Below are 22,250 nucleotides of genomic sequence, written 5' to 3'. Positions count from 1 at the left end.
GCTAAAAAGTTAATAGAACATAATAAAATTTCTTCCATTCAATATTTATTATTATGTGATGTCCAAGAAATTAAAAGAAAAAATAATAGATATTTAATTTCCTTATGTTTGAAGGACGAAGAACCCCAATCCTTGTTAATAACAAGAGAAAAAATAAAGAAACTTTTAGAGAAACTTAAAAAGAAATTAGAGAGTTTCATTTAAAAAGAAATTTCTATCGCTAAAAGTGAAACTATAGAAAATCTTAGTTGGGAAGAAATTTTTGATTTGATCAAATTAACCTTTTATAACTCAAAAATTAATGTTCTAATTTGTTATGGTACTGTTATTTATGTACCTTTGGAGAAACGCGAAGAAATTTTTTATGAATTCCATAAATGTCCTATAGGGGGACATAAAGGTGTCAGCAAGACATATAACAGAATTCGACAGAAATATTACTGGGAACGACTAAAAGACGACGTCACAAGACGGATACAACAATGTTTAGACTGTCAATTAAAAAAATTAGTTAGACTCAAAACAAAACAACCTATGGTTATAACTGATACCCCAGGAGTAGCTTTAGAAAAAATTGCTATGGACATTGTAGGTCCTTTAAAGAAAACTCAGAAAGGAAATGAATGTATATTAACTATTCAAGACCTATTTTCAAAATTTTGTTTAGCCGTCCCTTTGTCTAAAACTCTTTCTAGTACTATTGCTGATGCTTTTATAAAAAAATTCATTTGCGTTTTCGGAAGTCCTAAAATAGTATTAACTAATCAAGGAAGAAATTTTTTAAGCGAACTAATGGTTCGAATTTCTAAACGATTTAGAATTAAAAAAATTAGAACTACCGCATTTCATCCTCAGTCCAATGGATTCTTAGAAAAATCACATCATTCATTATCTGAATTTCTTAAACAATACACTGATATTGATAATGAATGGGATGAATGGATTGATATCGCGATGTTGAGTTATAACACTAGCATTCACGAAAGCACCAAGCACACACCCTATGAAATAATTTTTGGTAAATTAGCCCGACTCCCCTCTAATGTTCCATTAAGAGAAGATGATTTAGTTTCCACCTTTAAAGGCTATGTTTCCGAACTGGTCACTAGACTCAATGGCATTCAAAAAATTGTATATGATAGTCAAAACGCTTTTAAACGAAAGTCAAAAGAATATTACGACAAAAATATTAATCCCAAAAATTTTAAACTGGGAGATTATGTCTTTTTATTATCTGGACCAATACCAGGTAAATTTGGTAATCATTATTCAGGTCCTTTTAAAATTATAGAAATCCTGAATAAAAATAATATTAAGTTACAAATGGCAAAAAACCATAAAGTAGTGCATGCAAATAGATTAAGAATTTCTCATATAAATTTAGAAAAAAAATAAAAATCAATATTATGGAGATTATTGAAACTATTTTCTTTTATCAAATGACTAATTAAACAAAAAGTTTTGTTACAGACATGTTGCAGGTTTTTGTAATCATTTTTTATTTCATTTTTTCAACCAATGCTTTGATTGGGTATGATTGTGGGTCAGGTAATTTAAATATTACCACTTTATCACTAAGAGAAATAGGAGAATGTAACGTTCCTGTTACTAATGTGAGTATACAAGAAAAGTATATACAACTATTACAAATTGACCATTTTAATGAAGTCCATGTAAAACAATGTAAAGTAGAAATTCACAGGACTATTTTCGATTGTGCTATGTTTTCACATATTTCTTTAGTGCAAAATTCTGAAAATGAGTATATTTCTGAAGTGAGTGAGAGTGCGTGTAGAGAAGAACATACTACGGGAATCATTAAAGTAAACGACAACCATTATATTAGGGATTTAAAAGTCAATACTACAACTAGTCATTCTGTAACTTTCGCCGGTACTGTAACTGATAGCAGAAAATGTGATGGAGCAAAATACTCTGATCCTTATGGCGATTGGGATGATGTTTTAGTTCAAGGTTTAATTAGAATTACATTAACAGAACAAACAGCGATTGTAAATTTAGATGAAAATATTGTAAAGCTAAACTCAGGAACCATTTGTCACTTAAATGCAGGAAAATGTATCGATTCAGTAGGTGGTAATTCTTATTGGAACACCATCCCAATAGACAGATGTGAATTCGACAGATATAGCATTTTATTTGAAGGTATAGCTAATAAAATATTTGATAATGAAACTAATTTTGATCAAACAGTATATTCCATAAACACTGACGAATCCACATTTGCTTTTGCCAGTAAAGGACAGTATTTATTATGCGGATATAATATAATTAAATCTGAACACCCTAAATGAGTAATTTTCGAAACTCATCGTGGCCAAACTTTTGCGACACATCCAAAATTATCATTAACCAAATTAGATATTTTTGCTTATATGAATTCTAAATTCATTTATGTAGAAAAACATATTAGAACCCAAATTAAACAATTGTACCGCAATATATTAATTCAAAAATGTCAAATAGAACATAAAACTCTACAAAATTCGTTATCTATTGCTGTACGGTCTCCGGATGAATTCGCTTATGATATAATGCATGAATCTGGATACATGGCTGTAGCCGCGGGAGAGGTTGTACATATTGTTAAATGTGTACCTGTAGAAGTGCGAATTGAGCATGGATCTTCATGTTATGCTGAATTACAAGTAACCAAGCAGAACAAAACATATTTCTTACAACCAAGGACTAGGATTCTTAAAGAAACTGGAACTGAAATTAAGTGCAACCGTTTATTACCATTGATGTACCAAATTGATGGAGAATGGATCAAGATTTTACCTCTACCCACACAAACCAATAGTCCAAACATCATTCAACCGTATACAACTCACAATTTCCATTATCAAAACCCCGGACGTCTGGTCGAAAATGGAATATATTCTTTCAAGGAAATACAAGACTTGAAAGAAAGAATCATGTTTCCAATGGAAAAACCATCAGTTCTCAACAGCATGGCAAGAGAAGTCCAAGGTTATCACATCTCAAGTAACGAAGGTAGTTTGGTCAAACTACTTAGTGGGGAAGCAGTCGACAAATTTCTTGAAACAACCTGGTCAAAGATTTGGAAAAAGTTTATTACTTTCGGAACAATCAGCGCTGGATGTATGACATTTATAATAATTTGTCATTTCATCAAGATTGTTACAGACGTTTTATTACAAGGCTACGCTTTACACTCAGTATATGGTTGGTCCATTCATCTTTTGGGAGCATTGTGGAGTTCAGTGGCACATTTTCTACTTCATATTGCACCAGATTTTACATCAGAGCCAACTACCAAAGAAGAAAGTATTCCTCAAAATCAATCTAATTCAGTACCTGTCACAATTCCTGAAGAATCTACAGCTCCTCCAGAAGAGAAAGAAATATTACACTCTGCTATAGCACAAAAGCATTTTTTTAACCTTGCGGTATAAGTTGGATAATTTGAGCATAATCTTCTGTGTCTAAAGACCATGTAACAGTTCGTAAAATCATGCGATTCACATTTTTATAATTTTTATGTATTCAAAATATGGTCATTTTCGTCTTGCATCCTCAACTAACCATTTTACGGTGGGGGTGTTACATCTGGTCATTTTTCAATCTTATTTTTTCTCTATATTTAATTTTTTTTTCTCTCCCACGTTTCTTATCTTCTTAAAGAAAAACAACATCTGTTTATTTAAAAAATCATGTTCTTTTTTGTACTCATCGACTCATAATGTATCTGTTTTTTCTCTTGTTTCCTTTTTAAGCAGATAATGAAACGTGAAACCTTAGTGGTCAACATTTACCAGAATGTACTTTTTCCAAAAATCAAAGAAACTGAAACATCCGTAAGCAATAAAATTATAAAATACAACCATAAAAATCTTTTCGAACTCTACAAGTGCATCCTGCAGATGTCGACCGCTAGGGTCCTTTTCCTTTCATTTTCAGTTTTCTCACGACAGGTTTTGTAGTCCCTAACGCCAAAGAACCTTCTGGTTGCAATAAAATTCGTTTTGGTCCCCAATTTATGTATGTACAAGTGCATCAGAAATGCACATGTTCGATATATATATATATATAGTATGAATGAATGAATGAAATATTTTAGACATTATATATATTTTTAATAACAATTACCTACAATAATTAATTTCATTATTATTATTATTAATAAATAATTTAAATATTATTTTTCAATCATTATATTACATTTTATAAAAAAAACTAATAATTGTCGAAATTTATAATTAATTATTGTTTAAAATTATTAATATAAATAAAATTAATAATAATAATTATAAAAATTATAAAATTAATAAATAAACAATTAAAATTTAATACAATTTAATAATAATTAAAATATATTGATATTTTGCAATAAATAATTATAAATAATTAAAATTTTAACTAATTACAACTATAATTCGAATGTTAGGTTAGATTATTATACAAAATTGTTAAAATTAACAATAATTATAAAAAATTATAAATAAATTAAATCTAAGAAATGAATTATTCTTAAAAATCGTCGTAGAACCAAAATTCAAAAAAGGTTATGTAAATTAAATCAAATAATAATTGTTAATAACAAATTATAATAAAAATTATTATTGTTTATAACAAAAATTTAATCTAATTGTAAAAAGATGCAAAATATAAAAGATGTCCCCTTCTTTGAGATTTTATCCCTACTTTTGGAAATCTGTGTCCTTAAAGGAACACCCACAAGTTCCGACCCCCCCCAGGGTTGGGTCAGTGGGGCCCAATAGGGAGAAAATGTAAATGAGTTTTCTCCATTTTTTCTTTCGAGTTTTTACCATTTTCTTTGAAAAACTCCAATAGTAAGTTTTCTCAACTCCCTTTTTCTCTCCGCCTACAAGAAATTTCCCTTTCTACAAAAAAATCTCTCCCTTCTTCAAAATCTACCCCAAAAACTCAAAATTTGTAGTGGGGACAAACCTTTAAAAACGTATGTTTCCCTAAAATCTTCAGTCACAAAAACATTTACATTTCTACAATTTAACTCATAAGAGTTCTTTCAAAATTTTACATTCAAAAGTCTTTCAAAAATTTACATTCAAAAAATTATTTCAAAAGTTATTCGTACTCAAATCAAATTTTAAAAAGTTATTTTATTCTTAAAAAGTTCAGTGCGTTTTCCACATTTATTACAGAATATCAAGGAAGGACAACATTCTAATATTTTTGCATCTTCAGGGAAAATTATTTTTAATAAATATAAAAAAAAGTAAGTTTTAAAATTATATTTTTCTTATTTTTATCTTATTTCTTTTTTGAAAAACTTCTTTCAATCTTTAAAACTTTTCACAATTTCCCAATTCCAAAGAATACTGCCGTAGTAAAGCTGGCGGTTATTCTTTAAAATTGTATTTTTTTTTACCTATGTGTTTCCTTATTATTTTCAACCTTTGATTCCTAAATTTGTTAATGTCACTTTATGTAGTTGTGACTAACAAATTTTACTCCTTATTTTACGTATTCCTTTTATTTTTTCAATTTCTATAAGAAAATTCAATAGAGATTAAATAACCAAAATTAATTCCCAAGCTATTGGATGAGAATCCAGGCTTAAAATTGTAATTAAATTTTTATAACTATAATTTTAATTTGAAATATAAAAATTAAAATTATTATTATTTGTTATAAAAATTTATAAAATATTATTTGTGTTACATTACGTAACAAAGGAATCCCCAGATTTGTTAGCCCTGAAACAGATTCAGAAAGTTCTATTTCTTCAGAAAATTTTTCGGATGAAATATCGGAAATTAACACAACTAGAGCAAGAATTATAAAAAAAAGGAACCTATTCAATATCGTGCCGATAATATTGTATATTTCGTAACTACAAACGGGTCACCATGCGATGAAGGTGCCCGCAAATTAATCGAACATAACAAAATAATTTCGCGACAATCTTTAACAATCGGTGAAGTTAAAGAAATTAAAAGAAAGAATAAAAGATTTTTGATTTTTTTATGTTTAAAAAGAGAAGAATATGAATCTCTAAGCCAAACATATAAAAATATTTTAGGATTGTTTAAAAATCTTCGAAAATTATTAGAAAACCAAAATCAAAATGAATTTTCTATAAGTAAAAGTGATAAAATTGAAAATTTAGATTGGTCTGAGATTTTAAATTTACTTGACATAACTTTTGCCGGATCGAAAATAACAATTATAATTTGTGATGGTTCCGTAACATATGTACCTCATGAAAAACGCGACGAAATTTTTTACGAATTTCATAAAAGCCATATAGGAGGTCATAAAGGTGTAGGAAAGACATTATAGAATTAAACAAAAATATTTTTGGGAAAATTTAAAAGATGATATCACTCGTAGGATACAGCAATGTTTAGATGGCCAATTAAAGAAATTGGTTCGTTTAAAAACAAAACAACCAATGATAATTACGGATACGCCAGGAGTTGCTTTAGACAAAATAGCTATGGATATTGTAGGTCCTTTGAAACCAACTAAAAATGGTAATGAATATATCCTTACAATCCAAGATTTGTTTTCTAAATTTTGTATTGCAGTCCCCCTTCAAAATACATTATCCAGTACTATTGCTGATGCATTCATAAAAAGGTTCATTTGTATATTTGGAGCACCCAAAACCGTTTTAACAGATCAGGGTAGAAATTTCTTAAGCGAACTTTTAGTTAGAGTTACAAAATGTTTCCGAATTAAAAAATTGAGGACAACCGCTTTTCATCCTCAATCTAACGGATCGTTAGAACGATCACATCATTCATTAGGAGAATTTCTAAAACAATACACTGATGCTGATAACGAATGGGACCAGTGGCTCGATGTTGCTATGCTTAGTTACAATACAAGTGTTCATGAAAGTACTAAACATACCCCTTATGAAATTATATTCGGCCGTCTAGCACGACTCCCTTCAAGCGATCCCTTACGAGAAGGTGATTTAACTCCTACATTCAAAGGATATATAACAGAATTAGTTTCTAGACTTAATGGAATACAAAAAATAGTGTATGATAATCAGGTCTTATCTAAAACGAAATCTAAAGAATATTATGACAAAAATGTAAATCCTATAAATTTTAAACTAGGAGATTACGTTTTTCTTTTATCAGGTCCTAAACCAGGGAAGTTCGGAAATCATTATGCAGGTCCTTATGAAATAATTGAAATTTTAAGCAAACATAATATTAAAATCCAAATGGGCAAAAATCATAAAATTGGTCATGCTAATCGACTTAGAATTTCGCACATTAATCTCGATCTTAAACCAATGAAAAATAATGTTAGGTACGATCAAGATGAAAGTAATTAATTTTTTTTTATAATCTCTGCAAATAACTATTGTTTTTATTATACAAATTAATAAAAAAAATGTGTTTAAGATTATGTTACAGAATATGTATACGATTTTCCTTGCTCTTACTTTAATTTCACCAATATGTGGTATGATTGGGTACAATTGTGGGTCAAGAGAATTAAACGTATCCACTGTTTCTCTCCTGCAAGTGGGAGAATGTGAAATACCAAAAACTAATATTAATTCAACAGAAAGTTATATTCAGTTATTGCAGATAAGTGAGTATAAAGAAACAATGGTAAGACAGTGCAAAGTCGAAATTAAGAGAGTAATTTATCATTGCGGTATGCACTCTCATGTATCTGTAGTACATAATGGTATGAATGAATATATTAAAGAAGTTATAAAATTCCAATTTCTTTGATTAAAAAGTTATTCTGAAAAATTTTACATTCAGTGACAAGTTATTTTCAAGTTATTTTCTGAATTTAAAATCTTGTTTAAATTCAATTCTTCAATTTCAACATCCAATTCTACGAGTTCCTGTTGTTCTGAGTGCTGTCCAAACAACCAATCTTTGAATTCTAAGGACGTTCTCCTAATTTTGCATCTTTAGGAAATCTATTATTTGAAAAATAAAAGAAAGTAAGTTTATATTTAAAACCTATTATTTCTTTCTTTTCTTAATCTTATCCATCTCTCAATTCCGATAAATTTCGTGCTATGGTGCGCGATATTTTATCAAATTCCAAAATTATAAATTTTTATTTTTTCATAATTATTGAAAACCTTTCCGAGAAATTTTAGTGCTACCAGTGCGCAATTATTTTCTCAATTCCTTTTAAAATCATTTCCTAACCTTCTAAAATTTTTATTTCTCAACAAGAAATTCAATCGAAAAGATTCCTAAGTTGTTGGACGAAAGTCTAGACTTAAAAATTAAACAATTATTAAATTAATTATGTTATATCTCCGGATGTAACAGAATACTAACGCTGATGCTCTATCTAGGAACCCTTTCGAATCAACAGAAGTAAATGTGGTGACTAGAGCTCAGAAAAAATTATTAAATTTAAATAAAGAATTAGAACCAATCCCTTCTATCTCAACTTCTAAACCGAACAACGAACAAGAAATTGAAGAAAACATTAATTCTTCACCAAAAGAAACTTTAAAGATTCAAAATGAATCTTCAAAAACAAATTCCTTACCTGTAGAATCATCCAACCCAAAATGATTCCTTAGAAAATCAGAATTCTAAACAAAATGAAATGACAACTCAAAAAGAGATTGGTAAAGTCCCAGATTCCTTAAACAAAAAATATTCCAAACGTAATTTGGAAAAACCAAAACCTGTTTATGTTGAAAGTGACGAAGAAATTATTGAAGAATTAGTTGCGAAAACTAAACCCCTCCCACCCCCAGAAATGACGCGAGAAAAAGAAGAGATTCACGTGAATACTCGGATCGCGAAAACGAACAATTAAGAATTCGTAAGGACCCCTTTCCAAATCCCGAAAAAACGGCGAAAAAGAGAAAATACTTCCAACAAAATTCAGATGATGAATCAATAAGCAGTAGTGCTTCAGATTTATTAGAAGAATCCTTTAAAATTGAATCGAAATTAATGAAAACAAACATTATTAAAACACAAATACCAATTCAGTATAGGCAAGCCAATATTGCGTATTTTGTTTCAACTAATGGGTCACCATGTGATGTAGGTGCTAAAAGGTTAATAGAACATAATAAAACTACACGGAAAAAATTTTGGTGCATCGCATGCGCAATCTACGGTAGAACTGTTGTACTATGGGTTGCGGGCAACTGTTATCCTGATTTGGCGCGTCAGAAGCGCTGTAAGGGACATCAGACGCACTGTACGGGACATAGGTTGCACCAAACCGGGATAACTGATGTCCGTTTTTAAAGTACAAAAATTTTTTAACTAACCAGTACAACTGGTGCACCAAAATTTTTTCCGTGTACTTCCATTCAATCTTTATTATTAGGTGAAGTCCAAGAAACTAAAAGAAAAAATAATAGATATTTAATTTCCTTATGTTTGAAGGACGAAGAACCCCAATCCTTGTTAATAACAAAAGAAAGAATAAAGAAACTTTTAGGGAAACTTAAAAAGAAATTAGAAAGTTTAAATCAAAAAGAAATTTCTATCGCTAAAAGTGAAACTATAGAAAATCTTAGTTGGGAAGAAATTTTTAATTTGATCAAATTAACCTTTTATAACTCAAAAATTAATGTTCTAATTTGTTATGGTATTGTTACTTATGTACCTTTGGAGAAACGCGAAGAAATTTTCTACGAATGCCATAAATGTACTGTTATATTTATTTATATATTTGTTAGAGTTTACTGTAGAGTTTATTGTAGAGTTCACTGTTTCGAGAAAGGGCTGTCCTATATGGAGGATGCATTTTCCATAATGGTAATGCATTTGAGAAAGGAGATTTGGAAAGGTAGAATTTTTCCTATAGAGGAACCCACAAATTTTGATGAGAAGTTGGACCTCTGTCGCCGACTTTTTGCAGACATAGACGACAGTATCTATATAAGTGTGTTAAATGACAAAATTAACATAGATGATGGTGATTTGTTTTTAATATTATTATTATAGGTTAAAAAATCTAAGTCACCAAAATTACAACCCTATTTTAATTTTGATGACTTTAATTTTATTAACATTTTTTATTCCAGATTTAACAAATCAATCAAACACGAATATATTTGCTGAAGAAACAAGTCTATTGGTACCAACACAGAATGAAATTGACATTTTAAGTTATCAATGCAAAGACGGCAAGAGATTTCATTCGTTTAAATTTAATTTCACAAAAAAATTATGTGACATATTGTCAACCCCGTACAATGTGAAACATGACACTTTGGCGAAACATCTCCTCTATTCACCTGCTCTTTTCTTCCGGACAACATTCCGATGTCTCACGAAGGAGCAATTTATTTTCATCTGGAATATAATTTTCAATTCCAGCAAAATTGAAACCCTCCTTGCATTTTTGCGGGATTTCGAAAATGAGGAGTTATTTTTCGAAGGGGAAGAAGAAATGGAAACAGAACAGGTGAAGAAAGAAAGAGATATGATAAAGAAGGAAAATGAGAGAAGGAGGGAGAGAAACAACAAGAAGGAAGAAAGAAATTTGATTTTTACTAATTTTTTGAAAAAAAAAATTAATGAAAATCAAGAAAAATAAATATAATTTTTCAAATACAGAATTAAAGTCCTTCTTTGCTTCTGATCGGAATTGCCAGTTAGTTTTGGCATTGGTAAGTGAATTTGTTTCTTTGTTTCTGGTGATTCTGCGAGATAACCCTATTTGCAGAATCACCCAAAGCAAAGAATTTTTTTTGTTTCTGGCGATTCTGCAAGATAATTATTATTTGTTACAGTTTTTTCGCAAAAAGTGGTCAATACACTTCAACTATATAATGGATTTGGCGAAACAAGTAATGTTTTTGTATTTTGATACAAAAAATAGCGAATATGCACAGTGTTTTTTGAATAAAGACAAAAAAATAGCAATGCTGCTGCAATTGAATCCGTATCAATTGTCATTATACGATTCATTGTTGAATCAAATGTTGGAATTAAATACGCCCAAATTCATTGTCATAAAGCGGGAATCCTGTCAAATTGCACAACCGCATTTAAACGGTAATAGTACACATTTTTATTCTGAATATGTCTACAAAATAATTTAACTATAACGTCCGGTGACGTTATCATCTCGAAAATATTAAATTATTTTATTTTATTATATATATATATTTTTTCCTTTTAAAAGATTATAAGAAAAATTTATGGAGATATATTGGACATTCTTAAAATCTTAAGAATTAAAATCAATATTTATATCTTTAGCTAAAAAATCAACAAACTCCAAGTTTAAAGAAATAAAATCATAAAATTCGAAAGTAAGAAAATCCAATATATATACAATGATTGTTTCCGAAAAATCACCTGGAGAAATCATATCTCGTGGTGATTATGGGACTCTGAAACCCATTAAGCGGCACCTTTTATGATCTCTATTGTGCTGATTCCTTTTAAATTTAGAATTATATTATATATAGTTTTGTTCTCGGTATAAATAGAAAAATAATATTAATATTTACAATTTAAAAATTAATAACAATAATTTTTGTAAATAAAATATTATTAACATTTTCAACCTTACATTAATAAAATATTAATAAATAATGCAAAATTATTTGAAAAATATTAAATTTTTTGTATCTTTTAAGGTTAACATTCAATTATTTTTTCTTTTTATAAAAATAATTACACATTCTAAAAATATATTGTTTATAATAATTTTTTCTCATTATTTATAATTAAAATAACTTTTGCATTATTTATAAATAGAATAATATAAGAAAATAGTTTATATTTAATAAATTATAAATTTATAACTTTTTAAAATTAATAAATCAAATTTTTGAAAATCAATTAATTATATCGAATATCGATAATCGATTATCGATTGTTGATCGATATATTTCTTATACATAACAAATTTAAATAACTTTTAGTTAAAATAGATATTAATTATAAAAAATAATATATAGGGAATTTTATACATCATTATTAATAAATTATTATAAAAATAATCTAAAATTAATAAATAAATAATAGAAATAACTTTTATTAATAAATGATGTGTAAAATTTTATATATAACTAAAAATTAGATTTTTTTTTAATAAAACTTATAATTAAATTTATAGGGAATTTAATTGTATTACTTAATATTAACATAAACAATTATTGTTAATTAATTAAAAGTGTAAAAATATGAAAATTGTAGAAAATAAGGAAATTGTCCAAGAAAAATTATAATTTCGCCATCTTTACGGAAATGTCGAGTTAAGCCCCCTCTTCAAGGGCAAGTTATCTCACTCAAGGCACGCCCTTGAAACTTCCCTATTTTCGGGGGCTGGGACTTAAAGACCCAATCCTGACCTAGGACAATAATACTTTTTCTTCATTTTCTTTTAGTAAAACCAATCATTAGATTTTTCCAACCTCTTTTTCCACTACTTAAAGTTTTTCATTTCTAACCCTGAATTTTGGGGAAGGGACAAATCTTTAAAAACAAGAACTCTCTATAGAAAAATTCAGTTCATACATCTTATTCATTTTCTTAACAATTCTTAAAAATTTGTGACATTCTTAGAGTTCTATTTTCATTCTTCTTTTGTGATAGAAAATTATCAAATTTGAAGTGTATTAAAATTTTAAATTCTTTAAAAAGTTTAGTTTAAAAGTTTAAGAGTTTGCCGCCATTTTTCTTGGGGAAACTGCCGTTTTTCTTGGACAAATTTCTAAAAATATTGAAAATAAAAGTAAGTAAAAAGAATAAAATTATGATTGTTATATTATTTTCACTTCTTAACCTTTCTACCAGTTCCGACAAATTCTGGGGTAAAATGTGCCTCGTTATTTTGTCAAACCCTTTTTAATCATTTTCTAATTTACCTTTCCGAGAAAATTAAGGTGCAAAAATTTGTGCATCAAAATTTATCTCAAATCCTTTTAAAAGCAGTTCCTTTATTTTTTCAACAAAAATTATTACTGAAAATTCCCGAGTTAGTAGAGGAGAGTCTAGACTCAAAAATTCAAATTATATAGAATTTCTTAAATAAAATCTTATATAAAAAAAGAATTATTTGTGTTATATCTTCGGACGTAACATAACCCAAATTATTCTTCGAATATACTGAAAGTATAAATGTGTACTAATCTTTTTACAATAACAGAAGAATTAGCAGTCAAACGAGCAAAGGAACGTGCAGCAAAGCGTGCTGCCAAAACTGCATCCGAAACTGCAGCCGAAAATGCAACCGAAACAGCACCGGAAATTGAAGCCGAAACTGAACCCGAAAATGCATCGGAAGCCGCAAAATATCCAAGTATTATTTTGTTTACAAAAAATCATCAGAGTCACTGATATTAAAACCCTTTTTTAACATCAGTGACTCTGTATGTATGTAAAAAGTTTCTACAATTTCAACTTTTTGATTGCAGTTTCGAAAACACATTCTTCTGAAGCGGGACCAACGATTACGGTGGATTTACCAGGATGGACACTCGTGTACAGTGTTCCACAAATTTTTACGAAAGACGTGGATGCTATAAATGATATAAATTCCGAGTTAATGTGGCAACAGCTTCTTGTCGCTATACCCGGCACCACTTTCGCGTATACTGCGCCAAGAATAATTCGGAAATTTCAAGAGTAACCACAAATTTCAGGTATGATTTTATCTTAAAAATAATTTTAAGATAAAATTTCTGCAGGATTCCGGATATTAGAGACTTTTTAGCAGAATTAAATCTAGAACATCGTTGCGAAAGCAATATCTTTGAAGAACGCTCAAATATTGTAGAGTCTAAGACTCTTCTTCAATCTTCTTCTACTGCAAATCAGACCACAGAATTTCTGTGGTCTGATTTGAAAACAATTCACCCAGATGCATTTTATAGCACAAAAACAATTATGAAGGAGCAATTTGTAATTTGTATGATGAGTGAGAGGAAAGTAAAGGATGCGCCAATATTGCCAATATTTGGGCCAAGACAAACCACTTTTAATCTCGCCTCTCATACTCAAAGGCCATTAGGTAATAATAGAGTGCCTAACCACAGTATGACTTTACAACAAAGGACACAAATGACTTGTTTTAATTGCAAACAAATTGGTCATGCACAAAGCCAATGCCCTAATCAGGATTTTACGATAGGACAATCCGGGTGTACTCCTCAAAGAGTACACGCGATTCTATAACAGGAAGACAAGAACACTCCAACTTACAATATGACTAGAGAAAATCAAGAAACGACGGAAGAACTTACTGATTGAAGAAACTCTATGGACATCTCGATCACATCTTGGGTAGTCCACGACAAAGAAGAGATTTAATCAATGGTATAGGTTCAATAGCCAAGACACTTTTTGGAACATTAACGGAAAGTGACTTGACTTTAATAAACGTTAACATGGACAAACTATACGAAGAGAACGCAAAGCTTTCTCAAAGTATAGGGAATCAAACCATAATTATACGTAGTCTTCTTAATCCTACCTGAACCAGAAATCCTTCATTGTTTGCATCTCATTTCCATACCGGAACCTCACGGAAAAACCTTCTTAGCAGTAATTCCTTCTTACGAGTTTATATTAGTTAGTCAGGAAAACACCTTTTATGTACCTAGCGATAAACACCTAATTGAAAACTGTAAACAAGCAGGAGATGTTAAATTTTGTAAAAGGACTCAACCAAGTTACTTTTTAAGTATATTCATACATTTATACGCCGAAAACCAGTATATCTTAGTACCGGAAAAACCTATAGAAATTAGCACAATTTGTGAAGGAATACCGGAAACAATAAAAATTCAATCTGCAACTCACATCTCTGGTTGTAACTGTATTTTACAAACACCCAAAGCAGTATTAAAACTGTCAAGTTCATTGTCTATAAAACAAAATGTATATTATAAGAAAAATGTATCTTTACCGATTAATGTAACTGAATTACAAATGTTAGATAAAAAATTATCATTTATACAAGAGTTATTGACTCACGATAAAATTAAAGAATATAGAATAACTTTAGATAACATAGAATTCTCTATTCAAAATATTAAAAATAATAGAAGAAAACATTCTTGGATGAAGACCGGTAATGATGTGTTACGATATATAGGATACAGTCCTATAGGCATCATATTGTTGTATACTAGCTATAAGATAGGGCTTTTTAAATGTTTATCTTCGCTAATTCCTAAAAACCTATGTATTAATTTGTTATGTGTAAAAACAAATGTAAATGCGACACCACAGACCTATGTAACACCAACTGCACCAAACAGAATATATACCTATTACGGAGACAAGTATAGTGAAACCAAGAAACCTTAGGCTTAAAATTAGCGACCAATTTTATTCTAACAAAGGGGGTGTAACGCTATGCTACATTTCCTATTTTTAGTGAACTAGAATTAACCGGTTTTCCTAGCCTCATGTGAGATAAGACCCTTAAGGGTCTCGACATATGTAGAGATGAGGGAAGTCTTTAGTATTTAAATGTGTCTAAGCTGCGGCAGACCTTTTATTTTACTATTTAAATTGTAAATTTTGCTGAATAATAAAAACTATAATTGTTTAAACAAATTAATATTGTAAATTAATTTGTGTAGTGTTTTATTTATTATTTGACCTGTAACATGTTACAGGAAGAAAAATAATTTTTTCCGATCCGTGTTTATATGAAAAGCTTCATCTAAACAAACTAAATCAGTAAAATAATTCACGAGGCGATATATATTTATACGAAAATAGAACTTTCATGCTCATATTGTACAAATTTATACAGATACAGTACAAATTCTACGCATATGGCGTATGTAAATTCTTTTGCTAAATAAGGATGACTGTTCATACTTCAAACGCTTGATTTTTCTCTCCGTGTGTCATTATTATTAGTTTCCTATTTCCAATTTTGCGATCGCGTTTTTGCATGGATTCCAAAAATCTTTCGGATTTAGAAAATTTATAAGATAAGAAATCTTGGTAAATTGGCCGATTTTATAAAAAGTGTCCATAATTCGAGAAAAAAGTGTTTTAAAATCAATGTTTATCATTTTTACCTTCAGTGCCGTATTTATAGGGCGATAATTAAATACCAAAGAATTTCAGAGACCTTCCAACACTCTTAAGAAAAATTCTACTTAGTTCTTTTTTTGTCAACTTTTATAGACATAAATTTCATAAAATTAGAATTATATTAATTAAAAATTTTTTTAAAGTTTTAGAAAAAATGCTTTATAAGAGATTTGCTAAATAGAAATTCTTTTAAGGGGACTTTCTGGTTTAGAATTCCAAAAAAATAAAAATTTTTTTGCTTGAAAATGTTCCTTAGTATCACAAAATGACTGTCCCAAAACGTTTTTTTTTTAAATATATAAAAAAAACAAAAGTTGTAATCAAAAATTGTTTGATAGTCCTAGCTCAATCTACCGTGTTATGACAGAACACAGTAACTGCAATTTGAAAGAACTCGAGAAAAACGCGAAAAACTGTTTAAATCTTTATTGTCTCTTTTCGCAAAGCCTAATTAAAATTTTAAAAAGCCACTTGTCACTTTTGATTCGGATAAAGATAATCTTTCTGTTGATGTAAAAATAAATGTTATATTTGTTTAAACAATTAATAAATTAATAAAATTGTAGTTACTATCAAGCGAAATCGAGGGTCGTCGCACGAAACACACAGTAACTGCCAGGTACTGTGTCTCTCGTGCGACGACCGCTTGTATGAGACCCTTCGTCACACGGGACAACCTAGTAACTGCAAGGAAACATAAGAATTTTAATCTTTCTTAACAGTTTTAACATTGTAAAAATGCATTAAATTATATGCATTTATTAAACAAACAAAAAGACTTTAATGCATCTCTTTGTCATAATTATCATAATTTGTATTTTACAGATTAAGAAATGCTTTATTAAATACTCATACTGCAATTTTATAGTTATATTAATAAATTTTAGAAAGAAATCTATTTTTCATGAGTCATATTTTTCTTAAAAGTTTTGTATTTCAATTAAGTCTGATATTATTTATCAATAAAAAAATAATAATAATTATTATTATTATTATCTTTATTCTGAATAAAATAAAAAATAACTACATATTAATTATAATGTATTATATTATATATTACAAACTATACACTCAGAAAAAAGTTATGTTTGAACCAAATTTACCCTTTTTTTGTATTAACCCATATTTTTGGTTATTTCAAACAAAATTTGTTTAATACAAATAAATATTTATTTAATCGAAATAAACATTTGGTTCATTTTAATAAATTTTTAGACCAAAGAAAAAAATTTGGTTGAGCTAAATAAACATTTGGTTTATACAACCAAATGTTTAATTAACTGTATATCAATGCACTTATTTTGTTGATTCAACTAAACTATGGTTGTTTCAAACAAATTTTTTTCTGAGTGTATTGCAAATTGTACAAAATTTATAAAATTCTGCAGTTACTAGGTCCTCCAAATCACGACCCTCATTTTTTGAGCCCTCATCGCACGGACCAACCTAGTAACTACACTGTCTCAATAGCGCTCTGCAGTTACTGTGTGCTTCGTGCGACGAGAGCTCGAAAAATGAGGTTCGTGTTATCGGAAATGTAGTTACTGTGCAGTTCCTAGGTCCTTCGTATCACGAGCATCAAAATACGTCACAACCCCCTCAAACGTCACACAGTAACTGCCAGTTACCGAATTTCGATCTAATAATCTTTGTAGTTAATGTGAAAATGACGTAATTATGCAAAAATTATTATTAATTACGTTAATAATTTTTAAAGATGCATTGCATTAACAGATGCAGCTTTTTTCAACGATTACAACGATATAAAAAACTCATTTTTCGATTTTCCTGCAGTTACTGTGTTTTTCCATAACACGGCAGCAATGTATTATGTTATGAAAAGTTTAAACGCGTTTTTCTCGAAATCATATTTTTCAAACTGGTTCACGGCCTTTCTCGAAATCTACTGAACCGATTTTAAAAAACTAAAAACCATTCGATTCCTTAGTTAAAAAACTAGAGAATAAACCTTTGAAACATCATTTTTCTACCGCCTGTTTTTTTATAAGGGGGTAAATTGACCCAAAAACACGGTGTTTTTTCGAATTTTTAAGAAAAATGTTCATAAAAAATAAAAAAAAACCTTCTAAAAAATCGTTTTTTAGATTTATTCTCTAGAATAAAACCTTATAAAGAGAATCGCATTTAAAATTATTTATTACAGGTTGTCCGCAATCACCTGTACCAAAAAACGGCACCTTTTAGAAGACGCCACCTGCAGCTAAGAAATTGAACTAAATACAGTCAAAAATATTTTTTTCAATTTTCTCTATGTAATGTGCAAAAAGAATTTTTGCAATTTATTTAATACTTTTCTTACAACAAAAGTTTTAAAACGTGTACTTTTTTTGTCAATTCTAAACCAGAAAGTCCCCTTCAATCGAATGTTAGTTAAATGTAAATTCTATGATATGAAAATTTTGCATAATATAAAATCCACTTTATACAATTTTGCTAAGAAGAAATTCGATAATTTAATATTTGACGCCTTAAAAAAATTTTATAAGTTAAATGTGGATATTAGCATTAAATAATAAATTATTCGTATTAATGAATAATTAACTTCATTTGAAGTTGAACTGATAAAATAAAATTCTATCAAATAATTTTTATTTATATTAAAAAACCAAATATTTCACTGGAAAAAATTAATTAATTATTATCCAAGTTTAAGAAATTATTTATTAGATTCAATAAATAGTAGTAAATAATTATTTACTTAATGAATATAAGATATATCGCATGCTTAATAATTGAGTATGATGGACAACTTTTTAATTTGCATTTGCTTTTTGGGAAAAAATAAAAAAAAAATTTAAACTAATAGTTGAGGCGTTTCATATAAAAACGACATATGATGTCTCAGATTTTCCTTAACTTTTGGGTTTTAAGAGAGATTTTGGTGTTAAATAAGTATATGTAAATTTTGAATTAAATTTTTAAAAATATTTTTAGAGATATTTGCATTAAAAAATTGTTGTAACATTTTTTTCTTTTTCTTATAACTTTTGTTCACTTGATCCTACAAAAAAAAGTTCTAAATGTTTTTTATTCTAAAAATGTTAAAATTTATGAAAAAAATTATTAAACCCAAATGTTATGGAAAATCTGAGACATCATATGTCGTTCTCATATGAAACGCCTCAGGTACTTTTAATTTATTTATAAAAAAAATTCCGGAAAAATTAAAGAAATTCCCTGACTTTTCCCTGACTGTTAGTCAGGGACCTGTTATTTTGAAATTTTTTTGTAAATTTTATATTTGTTACTTTTTGAACTATACTAAACTCGTACAATTCTCAGAATAAAATTTATTTTTGTAAAATAATAATTTTTAAATATTCGTGAAGTAAAAAATATTTTTTGGTATTTAAATATTAATTAATTTGAATAATTTATCATTAAAGACTTTAAAAATTGCTATAAGAATTGATTATTTTGATTTTGCTTAATTGTTTGTTTTAAACCATTTGAGCTTTATGTCGTCAAATTGGACGCTATGACGCTCAAGAGGTTAATTACATACAAATGGCTTTTTTGAGGTTAATTTCTTTTTTTGAAATTCGAGTCATAATTATTATAGTTTTTAAAAGAAATTTTGCAGCGCAAATATAAAAATTATTTTTTTTTTTTTGAAAAAACAAAATAGCATAGCTAATTTCTTGCACATGTCAATCGTGTTATAATCGCCACGTGTATGATTCTTACACGTGTTTCAATATTTTATAGGCAAAATTTAAAAATTTCACAACCACTACTTCAAGAAGCAATCGATTAGTTTAATTTCTAAATTAATTAATTTACTCATACTTACTACGTGGGTATCAGCAATAATTTAATACACGATATTAAACAAAATATCCTTATTAAAATTCCATTCATTGTTATTTTACTGACATCACACTTTTTATGAGAGATAATTCTTTGCCTATCTTCAACATTAGAATTAATAAAATCCATTTTGTTAAATTACTTTAGAATAACACATTAAAAACAAATGATAAACTTGCAATTTTTTTAAACACAATAACTACGTGGAATAAACGTGCTTGCCGGTTACACGACCATCTCGTGCAGTAGCCAAGCAACCATTAAGGCCTTTCTCCAATAGGATCCTAAACTCTTGCGTTGCGTATGCATTGCGTCGGTTGCTATTGGCAACCAATGCTAAAATCAACGCGTCAGTCAAGGCCTAAGCAGAATAGATTCTTGAACGGGAACGCAATCGTAAACGGAAACGTAAGAATGTGTAAGAGAAGGATAGCAAATATCTTTATTCTTCTCTCACCCATTCTTACGTTTCCGTTCACGATTGCGTTCCCGTTCAAGAATCTATTCTGCTTAGGCCTTCACGCAACGCAAAAGTTTAGGTTCCTATTGGAGAAAGGCCTTTACGGCCTGATTAAGGCTTTTCTTCAATATGTTCCTAAATGTTTGCGTTGCGTGACTAAGGCTGCAGTCCCATGGCAGCGTTTTGCGTTGCGTTTTGTCACTAGACCCTGAGTGTAAACATAGCAAACATATATCTGCATCTCTTTTACACTCATGGTCTAGTAACAAAACGCAACGCAAAACGCTGCCATGGGATTGCAGCCTAAGCAGAATAGATTCTTGAACGGGAACGCAATCGTGAACGGAAACGTAAGAATGAGTGAGAGAAGAATAAAGATATTTGCTATCCTTCTCTTACACATTCTTACGTTTCCGTTTACCTTCCCGTTCAAGAATTTATTCTGCTTAGGCCTTAAGGCTGCAGTCCCATGGCAGCGTTTTGCGTTGCGTTTTGTCACTAGACCATGAGTGTAAAAGAGATGCAGATATATGTTTGCTATGTTTACACTCAGGGTCTAGTGACAAAACGCATCGCAAAACGCTGCCATGGGACTGCAGCCTAACGCGTTGGTTGGCAAGCGCAGTGACGTCATCAAAACATTTGGTAGTTCAAATTTAATTTTTTAATTATCTAACTCAAATGAAATTTTCAAAACTAAAGGTGCTTTAATGGAGCATTTACACCTTCGTCAAAAAATTTTCTTCACTTTGCATTTTCCGAAATCTGATTGGTTGTTTACAATGAATCAGATTCTGGACAACCAATCAGGTAAGTGTATTTAGAAAAATGCAAAGTGAAGAAAATTTTTTGCAGAAGGTGTAAGGGTACGGTCACACTATCTCATGTATACACTGTGCATGCATGCAGAAACATTTGGCCGGTCACACTTCAACGAAATCTAATGAATGTTTAGTAACTTTCTAGTTATACAACCGAAATTTTTTAAAAAATTACTAAACATTCACTAGATTTCGTTGAAGTGTGACCGGCCAAATGTTTCTGCATTCATGCACAGTGCATGAATGAGATAGTGTGACCGTACCCTAAATGTTCCATTATACCTCCAGTATTTTGGTCAAGCAATCGACTGGATTTAATTTTCACGAGGAATCACTGAATTTTATTGGCTCTAAAAATATTCCATTTCCACCGTGAAAATTGAATATTTTTAGAACCAATAAAATTCTGTGATTCCTCGTGAAAATTAAATTCAGCTGATTGCTTGACCAAAATACCGGAGGTATAAAAGCACCTTTAGTATATTAAGATTTTATTTTTTATATTCAAAAAACTATTTTCATGCATTAATAAAAAACGATTATATTTCTTAAATTAATTTTTTTATTGTATTAAATATTTCTTCAAAAATAAAATCTTACTATACTTAGTTTAAAAAATTTTATTTGAGCAAGATATTTAAAAAATTAAATTTTATCCCATATGCTTCCAATGTAAACTTGGGCACTACATAATGGCCATTTTACATTTTCCCCCACCCAACTTGAACTACATAATTAATTAATATATTAATGACGTCACTGCGCTTGCGAACCAACGCGTCAGTAACGCAACGCAAACATTCAGGAACCTATTGGAGAAGGCCTTTTCCAAATTCTCATGGAGTATTTACACCTTTGGTAAAAATATGTTTATTTTGCATTTTCGAAAATACACAAACCTAATTGGTTGTTCACAATCTGACCACCTTATGGTTGGTAACCTTTATCTTTTTCATTCCTATGCTTTACGCTTTTAAGGCCTTTCTCCAATAGGAACCTAAACTTTTGCGTTGCGTAACTGACGCGTTGATTTTAGCATTGGTTGCCAATAGCAACCGACGCAATGCATACGCAACGCAAGAGTTTAGGATCCTATTGGAGAAAGGCCTTTATGCCGGCGTT

The 22,250-nt window shown here is 29.3% G+C and overlaps 2 protein-coding genes across 2 annotated transcripts in view; one reads left to right on the top strand and one right to left on the bottom strand.

Annotated features, from left to right (window-relative positions):
- LOC127278135 (probable dolichyl pyrophosphate Glc1Man9GlcNAc2 alpha-1,3-glucosyltransferase) overlaps window positions 1-20,128 on the bottom strand; it is a 51,571-nt gene extending 31,443 nt beyond the window's left edge. The window contains exon 1 of the mRNA XM_051299693.1: window positions 19,831-20,128. Within this exon, the coding sequence (XP_051155650.1) occupies window positions 19,831-19,976 (146 nt within the window). The 5' untranslated portion in view covers window positions 19,977-20,128. The remainder of the gene's footprint in view (window positions 1-19,830) is intronic.
- The window catches only part of LOC127278136 (beta-1,4-mannosyltransferase egh), a 282,071-nt gene that overhangs the window by 58,562 nt on the left and 201,259 nt on the right, over window positions 1-22,250 (top strand). The window lies entirely within an intron of this gene.

This window comes from Leptopilina boulardi, unplaced genomic scaffold (genome assembly GCF_019393585.1).
Source record: "Leptopilina boulardi isolate dan_hultmark-lab unplaced genomic scaffold, ZJU_Lbou_2.1 LbouV2_195, whole genome shotgun sequence".
NCBI lineage: Eukaryota > Metazoa > Arthropoda > Insecta > Hymenoptera > Figitidae > Leptopilina > Leptopilina boulardi.
This window is presented reverse-complemented; position numbering and strand designations above follow the sequence as displayed.